The sequence below is a fragment of the Montipora capricornis genome, chromosome 13 (genome assembly GCF_036669925.1).
Source record: "Montipora capricornis isolate CH-2021 chromosome 13, ASM3666992v2, whole genome shotgun sequence".
Lineage (NCBI taxonomy): Eukaryota > Metazoa > Cnidaria > Anthozoa > Scleractinia > Acroporidae > Montipora > Montipora capricornis.
Window position 1 is genome coordinate 40,740,282 of NC_090895.1, and position 21,339 is coordinate 40,761,620.

General features: G+C 36.0%; 2 protein-coding genes across 11 annotated transcripts in view; one reads left to right on the top strand and one right to left on the bottom strand.

Moving 5' to 3' along the window:
* Positions 1-100, bottom strand: part of LOC138028630 (three prime repair exonuclease 2-like) — a 2,324-nt gene extending 2,224 nt beyond the window's left edge. Inside the window, exon 1 of the mRNA XM_068876227.1 lies at positions 1-100. This exon is cut by the window's left edge and continues 2,224 nt beyond it. Coding sequence (XP_068732328.1) covers positions 1-60 — 60 coding nt within the window. The 5' untranslated portion in view covers positions 61-100.
* Positions 101-185: 85 nt separating this feature from the next.
* LOC138028402 (GRIP and coiled-coil domain-containing protein 2-like) overlaps positions 186-21,339 on the top strand; it is an 84,344-nt gene continuing 63,190 nt past the window's right edge. For 2 of the 10 annotated variants that reach the window (XM_068875924.1, XM_068875926.1), the window contains exons 1-15: positions 274-426; positions 3,415-3,513; positions 3,789-3,873; positions 6,581-6,690; positions 8,106-8,228; positions 10,157-10,261; positions 10,882-10,977; positions 11,934-12,017; positions 13,033-13,164; positions 13,926-14,030; positions 15,447-15,614; positions 17,130-17,234; positions 18,114-18,188; positions 18,995-19,078; positions 19,874-19,939. In XM_068875924.1, the coding sequence (XP_068732025.1) occupies positions 412-426; positions 3,415-3,513; positions 3,789-3,873; positions 6,581-6,690; positions 8,106-8,228; positions 10,157-10,261; positions 10,882-10,977; positions 11,934-12,017; positions 13,033-13,164; positions 13,926-14,030; positions 15,447-15,614; positions 17,130-17,234; positions 18,114-18,188; positions 18,995-19,078; positions 19,874-19,939 (1,452 nt within the window). In that variant the 5' untranslated portion in view covers positions 274-411. Of the gene's footprint in view, positions 427-3,414; positions 3,514-3,788; positions 3,874-6,580; positions 6,691-8,105; positions 8,229-10,156; positions 10,262-10,881; positions 10,978-11,933; positions 12,018-13,032; positions 13,165-13,925; positions 14,031-15,446; positions 15,615-17,129; positions 17,235-18,113; positions 18,189-18,994; positions 19,079-19,873; positions 19,940-21,339 lie in introns of all 10 variants that reach the window. The other 8 variants (XM_068875928.1, XM_068875930.1, XM_068875931.1 and 5 more) reach the window with 6 other exon arrangements.

Genomic DNA, 21,339 nt, shown 5'->3' on the forward strand with positions numbered 1-21,339 from the left:
TATGGATCGCAATACATGTACTATGACACGATAAGACGTAAATTTCGGGAAAGAATTCATTTGACTTTCATTTCTTCCCGCCAGGTCAGCTGCAGTCTTCTCGCGCACTTGATGCCACAACGAGGCCACAATGAATGCGCGAATTAGGGTCGCGCACACTTTTTCGAAGTGTTTCTTCGTCCGCTGATTTAATACGCGGCGCAATATTGACGTGGAATTTCCTTCCGATAGAAAACATTGGTTAAACATTGGTAGAATGACAGTGAATTGTTGTCCAGAACAAATGGGAAAAGGGCCAACGCAAGCTCTGCAATAACATTTTCAATGGAAGCAGGGGTAGAGACTTGTTTCTGGAGATTGTAGGTTTCTTGGATAGATCGACTTCCTCACTAACCCTAACCCTAACGTGGTATGGCTACCGCAATTGTAAGTTACGTTGAATTCTCTTTTGTAAAACCCTTTTACAATTTTAATCATTGCGGTTTTTAGTCGATATATTCCTGCTGTGAACTCTTATACTTTTACTTTTAACCGCTCACAACTATAATTGCGTTGTTATCGTCAGCCGTCTTCGAAAAGAATGCAAACAGCCGTGACAGGCTAGGATCGACAATAAAGTTCTATGATGTTATTGGAAGTTCATTGATCGTATCCAAAACCGGTCGCGTGTGTTTATGTGCTTGAATTCTTTTGTTTATACACCATTTCTAAGCTGCATAAATCCTCTAAGAATATTTAAGGTATCTTGTCTACTTAATCAATACGAGTATCGTATCGATCGCGACACAATCACATAATCGTTTAATAAGTGTGATTGACTCTTAACGAAGAGCAGAAACGATCTCTATTGGAAATCATCCGCAGAAATAATAATATTGTTGTGGTAAATATTTATGTTACATCAGCAATCCGACCATTACGGCATGTCATTTTTAGTTTTTCCAAATTGTCAACAAATGGAGTACATGTAACTTACCAGAAACTATTAAATGAATTAAGGGCTCCCGCAAAATTTTTCTAGGTAGCAGCCTTGACCCATTGATACCTCAAATGCTCCAGGATACCCCCAGTTCACCAGTAAAATTGTCTGGTGTTAGCCAGAGTAAAATCTGTTAAGTTTCACTCCCGGGGGTCATTGGGTTAACCCATTGACTCCTGGGGGTTCCCCATTGACGAGTAAAGACAGAGTAAAATACTAAGGTCGTGTTCTATTGCGATCAACCGCTTCAACCGCAATCGGTTTTGGATGAAGTGGTTGAGGTGTCCCAATAGAACACTTTTCCAACCATTTTCGGTTGAAATGCGGTAACTCCTGGGAATAGTTATTACCAGACTTCTCAGCGTTTACAAGTTGAGGCCCGAAAGCAAAGCGGCAGGAGCCCGCGGCCAACTTTAAATGGCCCACGTAAACGACAGTGGTTGCTGCCAATGCTTTTTCAACCGTTTCAACCAAGTTTGATGCCGGTTGAAAAAGTTGATCAACCAAACCAACCGAAAATTGGTTTTTCCCAATAGAACACGAAAAAAGCCAACCAACCCAACCAACTAAAACCGGTTGATCCCAATAGAACATGACTAAAGTCTGGCCGGTTTAGGCTTTGGATGTCGAAGGGTTAATAAAGTGAATTCTGAAAAGAAAACAACAAAGAGAAATACAAAATGGTGCACTACATTCTAATCATATTAATTTTAGGGGTGTAACAAATTGAATCATCACTAGACTGCGAGTAGTCCCTTCATAAATCAGTTGAGCGGCCCGCTTTTCTGAGGCAGTGGTGTTTTGCCTTGCAAACAAATAAAATGGCCAAGGGATTCTTGGGAAGAGAAGTGTGAGAAAGGAACTGCACCCCTTTCAGTAACCGACATGTTCAGAATTTCCTTGTGCACCAGCATTGGGAAATTCGGTTTGGTCTGTTGACAATGCACCGCTATCAGATTTTTTTGATTAGTTAATTATTTCTTGTCAGATTGTGCTAAGATTATAAGCACAATATGGCTTTTGCGGAAACATTTTTCACACAAGCAAGAGCACAAACTTGTGGTCAAAGCTCCTATCGGGCAAGTATGTTATGGCTGTGCTACCAACTGGTTTCGGCAAGACCATCATTTGTGAGAGCTTTGTCTATGCGTGACCGAAATCAAACGCCATCTGATCAACATCATTCCTCGTTGCAGCGTCACCGAAGACCAGATATCTATGGGTAGTTGCCTTTGAGAAGAAAGGAAATTTTTTAAAGGAAATGGCTTCAAACAAGCATTGAGTCATTATTTCTGCAGAAGAATCTCTGTCTTCTAACTTCAGACTTTATGATTGACGAGTTGACCGTTCTAAACAATAATTTGTCCTTGATAGTTGTGGACAAACATCACACCGTGGAAACTTGCCAAAACACTGCAACATTCAATTTAAATTTATTCTGCAAATCTGGCAAAAATCTGCGGCCTCTCTGTTCTTAGCTTTTCTATCGCACTTTTCACCAGGTGTCTTTGGATTGTTGCTCATTAAATTCAAATTAAATATAGTAAGTTTTCGGTGGTTTCCTTTCCGAATAGTTGATTGAATTCGACATGCACATTTATAATTATTCCCACTTCTTTGAAGTCATTAGCAACGCAACTGGCTCGGCCAAAAATCAAAGGCCTGCTAAAACACATGGATACATGATGAGGGAAAAAGTTTTGAAGTACTACACTCCAGACACTATAAATATTTAAACGAAAAGTTAAAAAACTGAGAAAAAATAAGCCTCATAGGAACTTTAAGTAATTCATTAGTGTTAACAAAGGGATAAAAACTTTGCCAGGGATGAAATGTCCTTTAATATGATGACATGTACAGTAACAGGTCTGTATTTCGAACTCTGTAGAATTATTGTGGTAAAACAAATACATGATTGTGGAGGGTGGTTAGATTGATCAGAGAACATCACATATCAAATCAGAATCTCCTTTTTCTAGTTTCAATATAGAGACTCGTAGAAGCACAGCCTGGGAAATTCAATAGGCATCAGTATATTGGGGCCTTAATAACCTCCTCTTGGGGGGGTGTAAAATTCTTGCAGAGTTTTAGTAGAAAAATCCCTAAAATTTATCCCAGATTTTGCCTGCTTAAAACAGAGGTACATGCATTGATTGTTTTCACGTGATGTCGTGGCGGCCATGTTGATGAACGACATGAACCAAAACAAAGGAATGGCGGCCATTATGGTATACCAAACTAATCCTCCGGGAATTGAATACTATTTAAATGCAAAACTTTGTTTTGTTTTAGTAATCGAATAATAATGGCTGCTGGTCACGTGAGTGAAAACGCTGCATACTTACATGTACTAACAAACTTATGTACGTTTTAGGTGACTTCAATTTCTTCAATTTTCAGACTTAAATAGTTTTTTTTTGTGTTTTCCTGCTCAGAATGACAAAGACCCACTTGATCTAACAAAGAACATGAAAAAGGAAGGTGCATTGAATACAACAAGTTCCCCTTCCTCTAAGGCACAAGCAAAATCACAGGTACAGTGGCTACTCCCTATTGAATTCCACAGGTATCCTGAGAGCTGCAGAAAAAAAAAACTAATCCAGGAGGCTGACTTTAAATGTCTCCAATAAAATGTGGCCATATTGCTTCCTTCCAAAAGATTTTCAGCTTGACAACACTTGATGTGATCAAAGAGAATATTAGCTGATGACTGAGACTTGACTGAGTGCCAGAATGCTAATGAAATAAATTAAGGCAGTGTATAGCTGCCTTGTGTTTTTAAATTATTGTTATTTTATTCTTGTGTCAGCTTGAGTCACTGCCGAAAGAAGATCTCATAAAATATGTCAAGAGACAAGTTGCTCTTTTAAAGCAAAGCAAAACAAAATGTGATGGTAGGTGTTTAGACTGTGATATTGATTATCAAGGAAAGGTGATAATAATGTGATATTGAACTGTGGCATAAACCCTTTGCAAAAAAAATAGCCACACATTATTAACCATAGCAATACGTCTTAAACATTATTGTCCCATTCATTAACTTGCTGCCAAACCATCAAGCCACAGTAAATCCTTTATTACAACGGTTATCAGTTGCACGCGCCCCTCACAACTTTTTTCATTTTTCGAAACTAAACATGGGTGGATGTCAATCAAATGTTTCCATGACAATATAGTTCTGTTCACTTCTCAGCAGTCGAGTTTGTGGAAACATTTGATTGATGTTCACCCAAATGTATTTTCAAAAAGTGTGACTGGTAATCACTGCAATCTTCAGTAAAAGAGTGGTATACAAGTATGTTTATGAAATATAATTTGATGACAAGCACATAACAACCAAAACACAGAACTGAATGATGGTCAATAAGTCCACCATAGAAAAAAAGTAAGAAGTAAAAAAAACTACTGACAGATGAAAAGAATGGTGTCATTCATTACCAACAAGAAATGAAGTGGTCACTGGGATGACCTGGAAGACACTGTTCCAAACGAACAGAATTTTGGTTTGGTACCTTCACTATCAATGGTTTCATTAATCACTATTGGTCACGATAGAGGGATGGCTTAAGTCATGTCCAGTGTTATGATGTGCTGATCTTGATTCCCGTCAGAAGCCTTTGTTAATATTGTTATTTTATTTAATGAACTGATTCGCGGCAGTAACAAGCAAGACTGTTGGATAAAAGTTGAACTTCAGAATGCAGATATTTCTTGAAGGGACCAGTAATGAGGCTTATAGTGCAAACGCGTCGTACTGTGGCCACCCAACAAACTTTCACATTTGACAACTACGTGTAAATATGTCAACTCAACAACCCATGCAACGGTGTTCAAATAACATTCATATGAATTTTGCAAGTAGGCGTCCCTTGCAATGAAGTTCACACCCTGATTGGCAGATAATTTGTAAAAAACTTTGTTTGGTGGCCACGGTCCAGAATATTATTTTACACTAGCCTGTGATGAACCCCACAACATTTTTGAAACCTCCCATTTCCAATCATGTGTGACGAGCACAGGTTTGATGTCAACTCCCAACCAATCATAGCGTGCCTTGTGTAAACATTGGCGGTGATACAATTAATTCGCTTGGGAAAATATTTACAAGATTGAACTGAGATTTCAACTTACCGAAAATCCAGGCTACTGCAAAGAAGTTCCCATTTTTTTTTGCAACCAGATTGTCAGCTCTTGCCACTTTGTTTTGTCTTTACATTTTTATGAAGTCCCAAGAGTAATAAAATTTGATTGACAGGCGGATTTTTCTGACACTTTATCAGCCAATCAGGAATGATATTTTCTCTGTCCGCGGGCGAATGGAGGTTGCGAAAAATTTTGAGGGGTTGATTGCAGGCGGTTTCTCACTCTATCTCCTCAGCCCTTCCCCCCTCACGTTCTCATTTAAGTTCGATCCAGGTTTTTCCATGGCCATATTCAAAACAATCACTCAAAAGTCAACCCAGTGGAAAGGAGCGTCTAAAATTCGCCAAACTGTCTGCGACAAAGGCTATGTCCCCACCAAAAGCGCACATGTTTTACCAGTCTTACCTGACACAATTTCAATTTTTATCTGCCGGTCAAGACGCGCAAAGTTATCAAAACAAGCAGTAAATTGGACCCACGGCAATGATTCTATCCTTGATTTTACGTCACCAACTGCTCTGCAATGCAACATTTCTTTGAAAACAGGAATGCAAAACAGTTTGTGACGTAAAATTGAGAATAGACCCTGGTCATTGGTCCAAATTATTGCTAGTTCTACCAAGTTTATGTGGCTTGCATGGCAACGATGGTGACATATGTTTGCTTGGGAAATTTATGTTAGAAACAAAAATTTTGGAGTTTAGGTACAGTTTAACCCATGGACTCCCAGGGGCTCCCCATTGACGAGTAAAATCGTCTGGTGTTAGACAGAGTAAAATACTAAGTCTGGCCGGTTTAGGCCGGTTTGGACGTCAAAGGGTTAAATAAATTATTTTACATCTTCGTGAATCTCTCAGGTAATGCGAATGCTATAATTTAGTACTAATATGGCATGCCATAAGTCAACGGGGAAAATTTGGTTCATAGCTTACAGTACCAACCTCGAACTCAGTAAGAAGCATTTTTTTAAATAGCATTTACATTGTATGACAGTCAAGGGTCTGTTGAAAGGCCGACAGCTTGTTTTAGTTTTAATATGTAGGTAATTTCCAGACACTTCCGTACTTCCTCGCGATTCATAATCATCTGCACCCTGTGTATTCTCACTCCAGAGAGCTGCTGTAAAACAATTATAAATGGGAAAATGCATTTCTATGCATTGCAGTGCATTGCAACAGATTTTTGTTGAGTTGGCCCAACACTTTCAGAGAAGCCGGCATATCAGTCAGAATTTTGAGAAATAGGGCACACATACGAGATCATATAAAATAGAAGCATTCAGCAGAGATGGCAAATGGCAGAGATCAAGAACGCATACAATTCGTGCTTCGATGATGTTGGGCCAACAAATTACACTGCCTAATTGTACCGTGTAAACAAGCCTTTATTCATGGAGATTTTGGGAAAGCTTGTGTGTTTTATCCTGATTATGTTTTGAATTGTGTGGTATTCTCACAGAGCTGACATCTCAAGTGGAACAAGAAAGAAGAGAGATACAAAGGCTTGAAAATGAGAAGAAAGAGTGGTTATCAAGAGGAGTGCATGCTGAATTTGAGAAAAAAGATAAGGTACAAACATAGATCTAACAGGCTCTTGACAAAAATGCCTCACACAAGGAATGACTTTTTACTTGGGCCTTTTTGTATTTGCCAAATTTCAACAAACTTCCACAACAATGGATTAAAAAATCACATTAACAAATTACAATACAAACTGATTATAAAATTTATTAATATCATTTAAGTTTGCCTTTTATTCCAAGAAGCAACCAAAGAATGGATCCAAAAGGTTTCATTAGTTGATGCAAAGAGTTGACTTGAAATGTTAATTTGGTATAGGATAGTCGTACTTCACCCTTTGGGGTCCTATATTGAACATCAATGCATCAAATAAAGAAAAGATATTTATCTATTGTTACAGGAAATTTATACTAGGTTAAAAATGCAGCAAGAATGAGAATAATCTTTTTAAAAGCTTTACAGCTTACATGTACTTGTACTTAAAAATATACCCATTAACAAAATGATTGCTTATTGATTTAATAAAATGCTGAGTGTTTATCATAGTATACGTGGAGCTGTGTTTCATAAGCTTCTCGGAGGATTAATTTTATTCTTCACCCTTGACTAAAGAGAAATAAAATGGATGATTCAACATACCACAAACTTTCTTAAAAGTACTAAGATCTGACTTAGTTAAAAATTACAGAATAAAATACAGTGTATCATAATAAAAAGTAATGCCATTAGAAAATTATTTCTCTTTAGCTATAACCATCCTGGTGCACATAGTCAATAACACAGCTCAGGCACTTAAAGTTCATGTAAATAAGCTTCTAATATTATTTGTGCATGACATGATCACAGAAAAGTTTTCATTGAAAAAAAAAAAAGACAAATTCTGTAGGTTCAACTGAATTTTAAGAAAAAATAAATTAGCCCATTGACTCCTGGGAGTGAGGCTTCACAGATTTTACTCTTTCCAAGGCCAGACAAAATCCCTAAGACCCTTTAAGACTCAAAAACCAACAAAGTAACCCCAAAGCCCCAATTTGGCTAACCCTAGGCCTAAAAACCAACTTTAGGCCTTGTTAGGCCCAGGGTCAGCCATATTGAGGGTTTTGGGTTACTTCCTTGGTTTTCGAGTCTTAGGGTCTTATAGGGGTCTTTGTTTTCAAGACACGTGACAAATTCACTCGTCAACTGTGTGCATCCTTGGATTCCTGAGGGGTCAGTTGGTTAAATTAAAGATGAAAAAGAATTCAAGTTTGAGAATTTATGGTAGTAAAATTAAGAAGTCAAAAAACAATTAAGGCCAAAGTGAACAAGAAGAGCTATAAATTTTTGACAAAAGAATTAGGGTGGAGCACATTTTAGTTCCTTAAAGTTAACTTCATTTTCACTACATTTTTCGAAACTGTAACATGTAAACAGTAATTTAGCAACTTTAAACATCATTCAACGTACATCCTCTCAAAAATCAGATTTTAAAGAAAAATGAAGAATTAAAAATGGCTGCTGAACTTGGAAGAAAGATGCTGGAGGAAAATGATGGTTTAAGAGGAATGTACACTAAACTGGAAGAAAAGCATGAGAAAACAGTGAAAGTAAGCTAACGGATTAAATCTAAACCACCAAACAAAATTTAATGCTACTGTGCTATGGATGTTGGACAAAACACTGACCTCCAGTCAATGGACTACCCTTATGGACTACCCTAAAAATACTATTTTGAGTGAGTACTGTTGGTCAGTAAGCAGCATCTGAAATAGTGCTTACTTAAGCCTAAACACCCACTTTAAAACGCGTTGATGGGTTAAGTCTAAGCACTCACTTTAAGAAGGTTAGCTTTGGACAGTTGTTTTGAATTTAGTTGCATGTGGCCCTGCAGACGAAAATAAACAAGGTGTCTGCAATGTAAGTATATAATCAATTCAGTTCTTTCAATGGTATTCATTGGAAATGGTATTTTTTAAGAGTTAGTCCATTTAAGGGTAGTCCATAAGGGTAGTCCATGGACTGGGGGTCAGTGTTTTGTCCAGCACCTGTGCTGTAACTTGAACAAAGCCACAGTAAAATGTGCCATTTTGAAAAATGGGGCCAACAGTCTGAAAATTGTCAGTACTATTTGGGAATAGAGAGCTTAAGCATGCACATTTTTGAGACGTGGACGGCAAACGGAAGTGAGCTGTTTTCCCTTTTAACTTGTCTTCACACAAACACATTCACATTTTCAAGTATCTTTTCTCCATTAGAGATGATGAGTATAAAAATCTAGGAGACACCACTGTCCTGGCATGCGAAATGTTCTCTTCTCTTCACAGTCACATGCTTAAACTCCCTAATATCTCATGCTTAACACCTTGTGGAGTTATTATTCTTATGGCTTATCCAAGGAAAAACGAGTGTTCATAGTTATGTCCTGTTTGGTTAACATCTGGAAGGGTGACCTGATGGGAATATCCCTAGCTGTTCACCTGGCATAGAGGTCATCGTATATGCCTCCTGCATTTTCAATCATATGTGGGCCGACAGCTTCAGTCAATCTCAACCTGACTCATGGACACTTTCCAGTAACTTTAGTACGAACTGTACAGCATTTGCCTTAGGCTTCTTAGATTATGCTCCAAGCTCAATCTGTTGGAGCTGCCCCTTCTGTTATCAAGTCCTCAAGACTTTGAGAAATGGTGATTAGCACAGCCTGGGCAATACTTGTATTGCAATGCTAAATAACAGCTTAAAGTGCTACTATGATAAAAAAGCACTTCCTTTTTTTCTTCAGATTTGGAAAGTGTGATTGCATAACACTTGACTGGCAAAATTTTTGCTTTGACTTTTATGCAAAGGTTGCTTGCTTTGAGTGTAAGGTTTTGATTTAATGTTCTGCCATTACTCACATTCAAAACTAACCGATTGGACCTCAGAGGGTTGGATCTAGGGAAAGCTTAAAATTACAGCGTGTAAACGCAGCTTATTAGATATGCAAAACACGAGTTTTAAAAAACTTCTGAAAGTTTGAAACTTGTGTGCTGCATATTAATTCAGCTGCGTACACACACATTGCATTCTTAAACTATTGAGTCTTTGACGTCATTTTCTCCTCCATCTGGCTCTCTCAAGATTTTAAAGTTAGCAAAGGCAGACCATTACCGGTAAATAGCGAAATTCTAGTTAAAATAAACAGGTGTCATTTTGAAATCAGGGCTTAAAACTTAATGGGTCAATTGCTGTTTAGTTAACTTAGTCTTGAAATCCAGTGATAAAGAAGAGTTGATTTTTTGGTCATGGTAGCACGTTAAGAATTTGAAATCTATGCAAACTAATGAGGAGTGTAAGGTACTAAAGGGGTTACACTTTTACCATTTCTATGCTGGAACTCCATTAAATTTCTCACTTTGACCAGGAACTTGTAACTTTACAATGAAAGCAAGTGTAATATCTAGTTAATATGCATTCTCAAGATGATGGTCATTCTACATTAAGTTTTATTTGGAGGAATTTTAAATTTGACCAGTTGTGAAATGGATATCTGTAGGAGCTTGAAGAAGATTTATCTGCTGTTGTAATGGAGAGAAATGGACTTCAGGAATCTCTGCGAGTTCTTCAGCAGGAATATCAAACTGTCGTTAAGGAATCCAAGGTGATGAAACAGTCATTTCTGTCCCAGGATCTGTCTACTTTCAGGCAAGAGACCCTGGTATGGTTTGGTCATGTGTGCCCAGGAAAATTCAAGGCACCATGGAGGGATATTTTTATTTCTTTCCCCTTGCATGCCTGCCTGTCAATCCTTTGTTGGCCATTATCCATATTTGACCAGGCCATACTAGGGTCACCTACTGGCTGGTATCTTTTACAGGTCACAGGTCACAGGTCATTGTTTTATCAATACAGAATGTACCCATATAATTTCATAAAAGCTAACCTTAGGCCTAAAAACTTTTGTTTAGGTGTAATTAGGCCTAAGGTTAGTCTTTGTGCATGTTTAGGATACTTTCTGTATTGGTAAAACAGTGGCCTGTGACCAATGAGCTGTGACCTGTAAAAAATACCAGCCGGGTCTCCTGCTGTAGAAATTGTGCAGACGTTTCTTACAGGAAGTGCAACTGCTCTTGTCTGAGAAATTTTTGAAAGTTATCTGTGACCTGCCCTTTAGCCCAGTAATTGATTTTCCAAATCTGTCCAGGCTCAGTTCTTGTGGGATTATTACTTCAGTTACATGAATAATATACTAAATAAGTTTTATTTTGTTGAAAAATGCAGAAGTACAAAGATGCTTTGGAGCTACACGCCTTGCAAGATGACCAAACATGTGACCAACTGCGTAAGGACAACCAAGACCTGTTGGAAAAGATTCAGGTTAGTGACTTAACAATAAAAATGTTGGCAGGGTTGTAGGTGTGGTTAGGGGAGTGCTTCAATTCCCATTAGGAGTCCCCCTCTATCAAGTCAAGTCAATTTTTATTTGGTTTATCAACGGAGTTGATAATCTAAATTGGCCACCGTACAGAGATTCTAAAAGCTTTTAGAATCTCTGTACGGTGGCCAATTATTTTGCATTATCAACTCTGTTGATAAAACCAAATTTTTGTATACTACTTCCCCACCGATGCAGCACCCCATTTTCTTTAGAAACTACCCCCTTCATTTAATTTTTATTTAACTGACACAGAATATTATGTACACAAAAGTTAGGATAATTTATACAGTAGTGTTACAACAAAAATCGTGGATACAATACATATTGAAGAAATATTGAAAAAAATCACAATAATTTACAATAATTTCCTATGTAACAATAAAAAAGGGGAGAAGAAAGAACAATAAGGTTGATGTGTGTGTAGAGTTTGGGACAGCTAAATGTTTGGTAAGCTAATCGAGTAGGTGCCCCAAATTAACTCTAATATCAGCAAAAGGAATATAACTAACAATATCAAATTTTACTTAAAAAGTATTATTTCCTTATACTAACTACTAACTTTAAATTTAAAAAAATTTCATTACTCTGCATTAAACATATTAACATAAAATACTCAAGAATCAATAGGCATCAATCATAGAGTTCTTTATATTTTGACGAAATGTAGAAAAGGGAGTGGTTTACTTAACATGATATGGCAATGAATCCCAGAGTTAAGTACCAGTGTAATCAAGGGGAACAGATACCATAATGCATAGTTTGAACTGGGTTTACAAAAAGGTCTTGATTAAGTGATTGACTAGTATAATATGAATGGATGGAAGATACTAGTACTCTTTCAGAGTATGTCGTTTATAAGCATTAACAATGTTATTATCCTGCAACTTTAATTAAGGCATTAGAGTTGGAGAGAGAACAAAGTCAAAATGTATTGAGGGCAGTTGAAAAGGAGAAAAGCCAACTCTTGGACACTTGCAAGGTGAGAATTTTTTGCCAGGCTTTAGTGTAAAAGTAGTTTTATTTCATTTGTTGGCAGGGCACTCATGTCAACAAATGCACAAAGTAAGGAACAGAGAATCATGTGAAACATCACAAAATGGCCTAGTTAGGATTGTCTTTGTTACGAGTTTGAGTTCCAAGTAAAACTCTAAACAGCACGTACTCGATAAACTTACACGACCTCCGCCAACTTGACTAAACACTGCTTCTGTCACACTTGACTAAACATGGCTAATGCTAACTCTCTTCGCTTTTAAAAACTGGTTAAAAAACATCGCTCAGACTCACTTACTTATGTACTTTCACAATGAGATTCTAGAACTTTCTAAAACAGTAAACAATCTAATTATAGAAAGATTACAAAACATACCGATTTAGAAACGCTTATGCACAAACCTAAAATAAACAAACTACGAACTCTTGCGAAGCTTCTAGAAAGTAGCGCTAGTCACGCAATGCTATTTTTTGTAACAGTCTTTAAGTTAGGGTAATTTTAACCAATTATTGTTTACTTGAAATGTAAATTTAGAGGGACAGTTATTACAATATAATTAAAAATGACGTGACATTTTACAGTTGGAGAGAAAGATAGGGAGTCATTTTGAGATGCTCCATTATGGTGAACCACAACAAAATTGTCCTAGCCAAGCTTACATGTACCACAGCACTTTTTACCAATTACTGGGTGCTTTAGATCATAACGTAATTAACGCAGTGGACTGTACATACCAAAAAAACTCAATGTAACCACGGAAGGCGAGTGCTCAAACATGCATAATAATATAATAATATCAATAACATAATAACATTGGGGTTAATATTACTGTAATGCTTTGACTACTGCGGTGAGTTTCTTCTGGTGTATGGAATATGTGGACGATTTGTGAACATGCCTTTTTTGTTTTATCTAGCTTGATTTTGTTTAGTTTTGATGACAAGATTTCAGTAATGCTTTATCTAGTCAATTTAACAGCATTTTGTTTTCATCCTGACAGGAGTTAGAAGTAAAGATCGAATCTGTGAAAAGTCCTCAAGCAATCATGGCTGTTGAAAATAACGACTCACTGGAACTAACAGAACTCATCAACGTTGTAGAAGCTGAAGGCCTGCAACTAATACTGCTTGAGGTTATACTTGAAATTGTTAACTTGTGCTGGTCTGAATTATTTGACTTATGAAAGAATATTGAAAGGCAGCGGGGGATTCAGTATTGTGCACCTATAGGAATAAAATTGAATGATGCCCTGAACAATAATTCAGGTATTACTAAACCATGAAACAGTGAAAGAGCAAAACAAAACACCAAAACACCAAAACAAACACTGAGGACAGGAGACTGAGCAGGTGGTCTACCCTCTTTGCAGATGCCACAAAATTCTCAAGGGAATGTCCAACATCTCTGCTGAATTTGTTTCCTTTTGAGTTTCCATGTTCGAGAAAAAAAAGTAGAAAGAAATAGTTGTTTTGTTCATTGTTTTGTGGTTTAGTAATGCCTACTTGCTTCCCCCATACGCATGAGTTTCATTAAGTTTTAAAGGAGAAGGGATCTTGTGATAGAGTACAAGCAGGCACCCTTATATATGGTCTGGCTTTTGATCTTGAGAGGCGGGTACTGTAAAACCCCTGTCTTACCAGTTGAGTCTGGTGACCACAACACTGTGAATTAATTAAAACAACCACACAAGGGATATGGCTGATATCTTAGTAGCTCAGTCTTGAATATTCTCACATACAGAAGAGGACCTTTTTGCAAAGATGACTTTTTATTACCCCATTGATTCCATTGACAAGTAAAATTGTTTGGCGTTAGACAGAGTAAAATACTGAGTATGGCTTGTTTAGGGGTGAATGGATCTCTGATGTCAAATGAAAACTTATTTTTCCATAGCTTCAAGCAAAACTGGAAAAGGTATCAGCAGACAAAAAAGAGCTTATAAAGGCCCTGGAGATGTCTGGGGATTCTCAAATGGAGAAGGCAGAGGAGGAGATAAAAGTAATTTGCTCGCAGAGAGCACTCTTTGTCATTCTCATACTTTAAAGGAAACCTCCACTCTTACTACGGAATAAGTTTAAAGCGAAGGAAATAATGTTTCCAAACAAATTTATTCGAAATTTGTTTAAAAAATGATGTTTCTATCAGGAAAACTGAATTTTAAAATTGCTCATGTTCACTTTCAAATTTTGTGGGCACTGGCATCTTGAATAATTATTGTGACATGTTACAGTTGCCCTGTTGTTCTGACGCAAAGACCTTTTGTCTAATAACGATAGGGCAACCATAACATGTCACAATTATTATTATTCAAGGGGGTGGTGCCTGCAAAATATGAAAACAAAAATAGGCGATAGTCTATGTAAAAAGTAGGGTTGCTTTTGGCAAAATGTGTCTTGAAGGTGAGAGATATTTGGAAAGATCACATGAGTGTTACTTTTGCTACAGCAGCATCCCAATTTAGAAAATAGATGGAAAAGAGGTCAAGCTTCCAACTTCTGTCGTGATTGTGTTTCATTGGCTCTGACAAGCCCCTATGGGGAGTGGTGTATTGTATTGTATTGGGTGTCTTGAAATTTAGGAGCTTGGAAATGCTATTTTCGGTGTTTTCCAGGTAGTTTTTGACCTACATGTAAGAAAACATTTGCCATTTTTTGCGTTTATTGCCATTCTTTTTTTTACAATTTCAGGAATCTTAACGTCTGAAAATTGTTTCTAAAGTACAATATGTATTGTTACAAACTGAAGAGGATTTATTACACTTTCTTTTTTCTTGAACTCCTCAAAGTTTTCGATTTTTGTCCAAATATTAACAGCCAATTGAGGCGAAAGTAACCGGCCGAAGATTGGTTAGTAGGAAGCTATTTTGGCCAACTACCGGCCCTTTTTGACAGCCCTGATGTGTTAACCACATCATTTAAACATTTACTGTAGTGACACTTTTTGATGTTATTTCTTTCAATGAAATTTTAGATCTCTGACATTTTATTCAGTGCACTTGAATTGATTGACTTTTTAAATGCAAACTTGGTCAATTAGTTTAGAAATGATGGTGCGATGAATTTTTCCATGCAAAGGAAAAAAATAGGATGTAGTTTTTAATCTACCTAATGTTTTGTAGTCTTCCTGATTAGTTTTTGTGCTTGGTCAAAGGTAGAAATTTAGAGACTATTAATAAAGTTATTACTATCATCGTCAAATTCATTACGATATCATCTTGAGGTTCTTACAGTATTTTAATCTTTTGGAAATACTGTTCATTGTACAGATAATGTTTATGCAAAATTGAGATTGAGGGAACTCTTCCATTTCACACTCACTGTTTGCAATGTACCATAATAATGTACAGTCTTCAGCAATGACAACTAGATCACTAAAACTAAAAGAAATTTACACAAGATTGTGTCTGCATTTCAGAACCTGAAAGCTCAAGTGGATACACTCTTGATAGAGAGGGATCAATTTCAAAGCCAGTTAGATCAGTTATCACAACACAAAGATGTTAGTTTCAACAGTGAGGATGTTATAGGTCCAAGAAAGGAGGAAATGCTATCAGCAAATGAGGAAAATATAGACACCCACGAGGTAAGATGAAGTACATGTAACTTGAAATAATAATAATAATAATAATAATAATAATAGTAATAATAATAATAATATTATTATTATACTGTATATTGTTTCAACTGCTATGTTCACTGCAAACTGTATCTATCACAAAAGGAAAAAGTTATTTTTGTCATTCATGGGATCAACTGAGGATTGTTGAAAATGGGTTGTGCATGTGACTCCATTTTTTTCATTATAATTTGCCTTTTACAAGTCTTTTTATTATATTTCACACTTATTTCTCACTTTCATAATCAACCACCAAACTTCCTTTTGGCTTCTGTCAAACTTTGATTAAAAGTTTCAAAGAGTTGACCCTTGACTTTTGATATTATTATTATTGACTCTATCCTGAAAGAAATGTTTTGGTCATTGAACTACAGATAGTCAATAAATAAAATGAATCAATCAATTTACTCGGCATCTTTGCAATGGTTACGGCTTAATTTTCAGCATCTTTGGTCCTCGCTTCCATAGTTCGATTTATGGAAGCCAAAAAACAGTGTGGCTCTTACTTGTAGTGCTTATGAAGGGTAATAAGATTCAGCAGAACAACAAAAAATTTTTCCAACAACCCAAAAGGTTGTTTTGAACTTGGTTTTAAATTAGCTGCATCCTAAGAATTTTTATGCAATTCTAAATTAAGGGCTGTGTTATAATGTAATGATAAGGATGAAAAGGGAGTTTCCCTTCATAAGTTGATGCATAAGGATGAAGCACTTGCAAAGACTTGAATATCTAGAGATCATGAAATCAAAGTTAATTGCTATTGTTGTTTTGTGCACTTGGAAATCATCAATGGCTGTATTTATACTAGAGGATGTCTTGTACGTCTAGAGGCATTAAACGTTTGGCCATATGTGCACCTAATATAAATACCGGACGCACGTAACTTGGACGGTTAGAAATCAAATTCATGATTCTCTTCTAAAGAGACTGGGATTTAATCACCAAAGAGACTGGGTATCAATTCCATTCGATTTGCATGTGCCCATCATTGCTAAGTGTGTCCCAGTCTAATGCGTCTCGACTCTATACTAGATGGCTTAGACGTCTGAGGCGACTAAGACATCTGTTTAGACACACTTAACTTGAGATGTTTAATTTGTCTGACGGTTAATGCATCCACCTAAATTTCCTGTATTGATACTACGTCATCTAAGAGGTTTCAGATGTCTTAGACATCCTCCGGTGTATATAGGGCCAATGTAATTGACTTGCAGTCTCCAGATAAGTCAGTAATCAGCTTGCAGGCTCTTCTCAAAGGAGTTAGCCATGCTGATTTCCTAAATTCTTTGTGTGAGCGTAGGCAATGAAAGAAAAAACTGCATAAATTACTAATGATATAAAGTTACCATTAAAATTAGTTGTATCCTCTAATAAAATAATGAATTATTATTATTATTATGAAAAGGTCCTGTAAGGGTAATCATTCTTGTTTCTATACAGTCTTTCTCACCTTTTGCTGATTATCACGTTTAACTTCACTAGTTGCTGAGAAGTGATCTGGAGTTTGCTAGAATAGAGACTGAGCACCTTAGAAATGCACTGGACACCATGCGCACCGATTATGAGGGTCGGGAGGCTGCTGCAAGGGTATGCAGCATTCTGTTTAAAGTTTTATCATAACATCATACATTAACATGTCGTAGTAATTTCATAATGATGAGAGAGAATGCTTCATTTGTAAAAAATAAGTTGCTAATCATTAACTGTCTTTTATTGCTTTTTAATAGCAATGGTTCAAATAATGTTAGGGCTCTGTTAATCATAAGTCTTTTAGTAAACCATTGATAACAAAATACTTATTTGTTCTCTTCCTTCATGATTAGACGTACTTGCCAGTAAAAATTGTTATTAATGATATGATAACATTATATTATAGATAATTTGTCCAGATTGGTGACAAAGATGTTATGTGTTGTTGAGTTTATGTCATTTTCATCTCTAAAATCAAGAACAGTTTTGTATTGATAAATATTGGAGTCTTTTTCGCTGTTGTTGTTGACAATAATGATCATTGTTTTATGAAAATACATGTTTGCTTGCAAAACGCAACCTGTTATAAACAAATTTACTTAATGATTTTTTAAGAAACCTGTTATACTTAGTAATTTCCCAGTTTCCCAGCTTATTATTATTATTATTATTATTATTATTTTAAAAACAGAATTTTAAAGAAAAATCCTCAATGATTATCAAGTACATGTATGTTCGGGTTCAAATTTTCCGTGAAGGCTTACTGTTAAAAATGATTCATTAGAAGATGAAAGGCTAATACTAATGATGCAAAAGGTAGGATTCACCTATAGCCTAGCCAAAGCTGTATTCATGAATTGGCAGCAATATTGAAGTAACTCCCTTATTATGTTTGGATGAATAAAAACCTTATGTTGAAGACATTTTAAAGGACATATTAATGTGCTGAAATAAAGATAATTTTTAGTTACTGAAACATCACCTTTTAATCTTAAGAGTCAACAGCAGGAAGTGGAAGTGAACTTAGAGATGGCTGTGAAGGAATGTGAAGAAAACAAGTTTTATGTCAAGGTAAGAAGGTAGAACTGTATGTAATAAGGCAGAACTGTACTTCCTTTCCACATCCTCTGCGGGATTTATATCAACTCACAAATTTGCTTTCTCTCTCCCATTTGGCTTGATAACCCACTTAGTAGAACTAGTTAAATCATAAGTAATCCCATCTTGAGCCAAATGAGAATACTCAATAATAATAATAATAATAATAATAATAATAATAATAATAATGAGTACACTTTTTGGCTGGGTGGGGGACTGTAACCAACCACAGCATCGACTAAAGTCTGCTATCGTATTTAAAAACAAATTACAATACCATATAAATGTCTTAAAATATCATTGGTTAAATACTGTTGAAATAAAATGTCTGTTAAAATCAATCAGAGTGTTCATTTAAAAAGTCTTCCCACTCAGCTTAAATGTCCTTCCAATATTTAACGAGCTGGTCAAGATGACCTTCTGCATCTGTAGCGTAATGGTTTCACTCTTGTCTCCCACCAGATCTTTAATTTTCCGCTCCACCTCTCTTGAGAAACCTCCGAGGACATCTATAATGAAGTTGTATTGAATGATCTTGTATTATTATTATTATTATTATTTTAAAATTATTCACATATTGTAAACAGTTTTCTATCGTGAAGATATAATTTAGTTTTTAAAATTTTAACTAATTTCGATATATAGTTTAAAATTGTAAATATTTACTAATTGTTTTGATAGTGGAAATAAAGTTGTTATTATTATTATTACTATTATTATTATTATTATTATTATTATTATTATTATTATTATTATTTATTGTGTAAATGAATTTCCAGGAGCTTGAAGATCAACTGAACAAAGTTAAAGCAGAAAAGGAGAAATCTCTTAAGTCTTTCAAAACACTTAAAGTGAATCATGATGTAAGTACTACAGTATAGACATTCACTTCATCTGTTTTTTTCTTGTGAAGGGGTTACAGTAGCATCTGCATAACGTACTAGGTGAGCGGTGCAGCCAGGTCTTAGTGAGTCATTAATGGTTTAATAGCTTAGCTCCCTTGAGTCTCTTAGAGCTCAGTCATTTGTGTGTGTGATTTTGTTTGTTTTTTTTTGCAAGTGGCTCAGAGTCGTCATCCAAAAGACGTAATCTCTTCATCAGCTTAACCTGTTTGATGATTCTATCACCTTATCCTGTATTGATGCTCTAGCTTCCATGATTATCCTTAGCTCAGCAGTTAATCGAAACTGGTTTGGTTGTAAGCAAAGTACTTGGCAGTTAATGGCAACGTTTAGCTGCGAATACCAAATTCATTATATCGCGCAATGTGTGACAAGAAGGTATTCCAGATATTGTTTAGGCTTAGGTTCAGCATTTGTGAAGAGTTATAGCTGTTTTTAGCCGTGGTAAAACAACAAACTTTAAAATAAACTTGAGGAAAAGTTTGCTTACTTTCCTGAAACTTTACTTGCTCGTAACGTTCTTAATTTTCGTGGCATTCTGTATGGAATTAGTGTTATTAAAATTATTATGAACTGTCATCATTATTATTAAATTTGTAAACTTGTTATTAAGTTTCGAAGAACAAGTCTTATACTCATTACAATGAAACGGGTCAAGAAATACAAATAAAGGCTTGCAAGTCTCAGGAAGCCATGGAGGCTTAAATGGATTTCAGTCACAATTGTCTTTTTTTATCAATGTGTGGAAACTTTCAGAGGCTGAAAAACAAGTTGAAAGAAATGAGCTCATCACAGGAAGATCTCAGCAAGGTGCCTGTTAAGGTAAAGGAATAATTGGGATTTTTGTAGACCTATCGATAACATCGATCTCCATGTTGGTTTACTTAAACAGCAGGAGTATTGCCCCAAAATGTGTGAATGAATGAATGACAACTTTAAGTCTCAAGTCTTTATATAGCCGAGCCTAAGTGCTTTACTAATTGGGGAGACTAAAATATAAGGTAAAATCTTTACAACTAAGATTTAATAAAAGTAAAGAAAATAAAGTTAAAATTAAATCTAAGAATTAATTTGTTGATAAATGCTATCATAATATTATCACCTAGTAATTAATTAATAACTAATTACATAGATGAACAGCAAGAACAACGCATGCATCCGTCGTCTAACAGAGAGCTAACGTCAAACTTTCGAATGGTGCTTTTAAAGCTGTTCAAAATTTTTGCCGATGTGATAATTTTAGGAGGAGGTTTTCCCCACAATTTTGGTCGAAGGTAGCGGAGAGAATGTTGGCCATATGTTACTGTATTGTATCTAGGAACGCTAAAATCAGTTTGTCTTAAAGAAAAAGAAGTGCTATGATGAATATTAAAAATATTGCTAATATAAGCTGGACATAATTTGTGTTTGACTTTATACATAAGGGTGCATACGTCTTGCTGTCGTCTGTTCTTTAGTGTTGGTAGGTCTGCCCTCTTGAGTAGTTCTGAGTAGGTTGCGTGATGATCTTTGTACTCATAATAGCCCTTAAGCGTCTCTCTTGAAGTCTTTCTATCTTGCGCGAATCGCTGGCTTTAGAAAAGTGCCAAAAATGTTTTCTTTTTTAAGGACGGTGCCTACTTATTCAAAGGTATTTTTGTGTGGTTTATAAAGATGTGGGAAAAGCAGATCTTAACAAGTGTTATTGAAATCCAAAAAGAAAATTGGGCGTAACCACACATTTTTCAAAGAGAATCAATAAACAATATTAGTAAAATGCTTTAAAATACAAAGCAAGGCATGGCGTTCTTTTCTAAATTGAATCGTAAGTCTCTCTGAAAAATGCACTGGTTACTCCCAAATTTCTTTCTGGATCCCAAGAGCACTTGCTACGTTCAGTTTCCTCTGCGCTGTTTTGAACGGTGCAAAAATATCCCTGTATTAGTGAGCACCACCCATAGGAAACCCGAGTATCTCGAGATGCGTAGAACGCATGCGCAATAATCACTTATGCATACTCGACTGCATGCTCATCATTCATGAGATTTTTATGGGTATTTTCGTGTAACCCCAACACAGATTTGATAAGACATTCCATGCAATGAAGGGGATATGGGTGGGTTGCTTTAATTCTGGGGCGAAAAGTTGTTCCGCTCTCTCTGCAGTAAAATGATAACAAAGTAAACACAGTAACAGTGAAAAGCAAAACGGGTTCGTCCAGTTTCTTTCATACAAAACAGCGT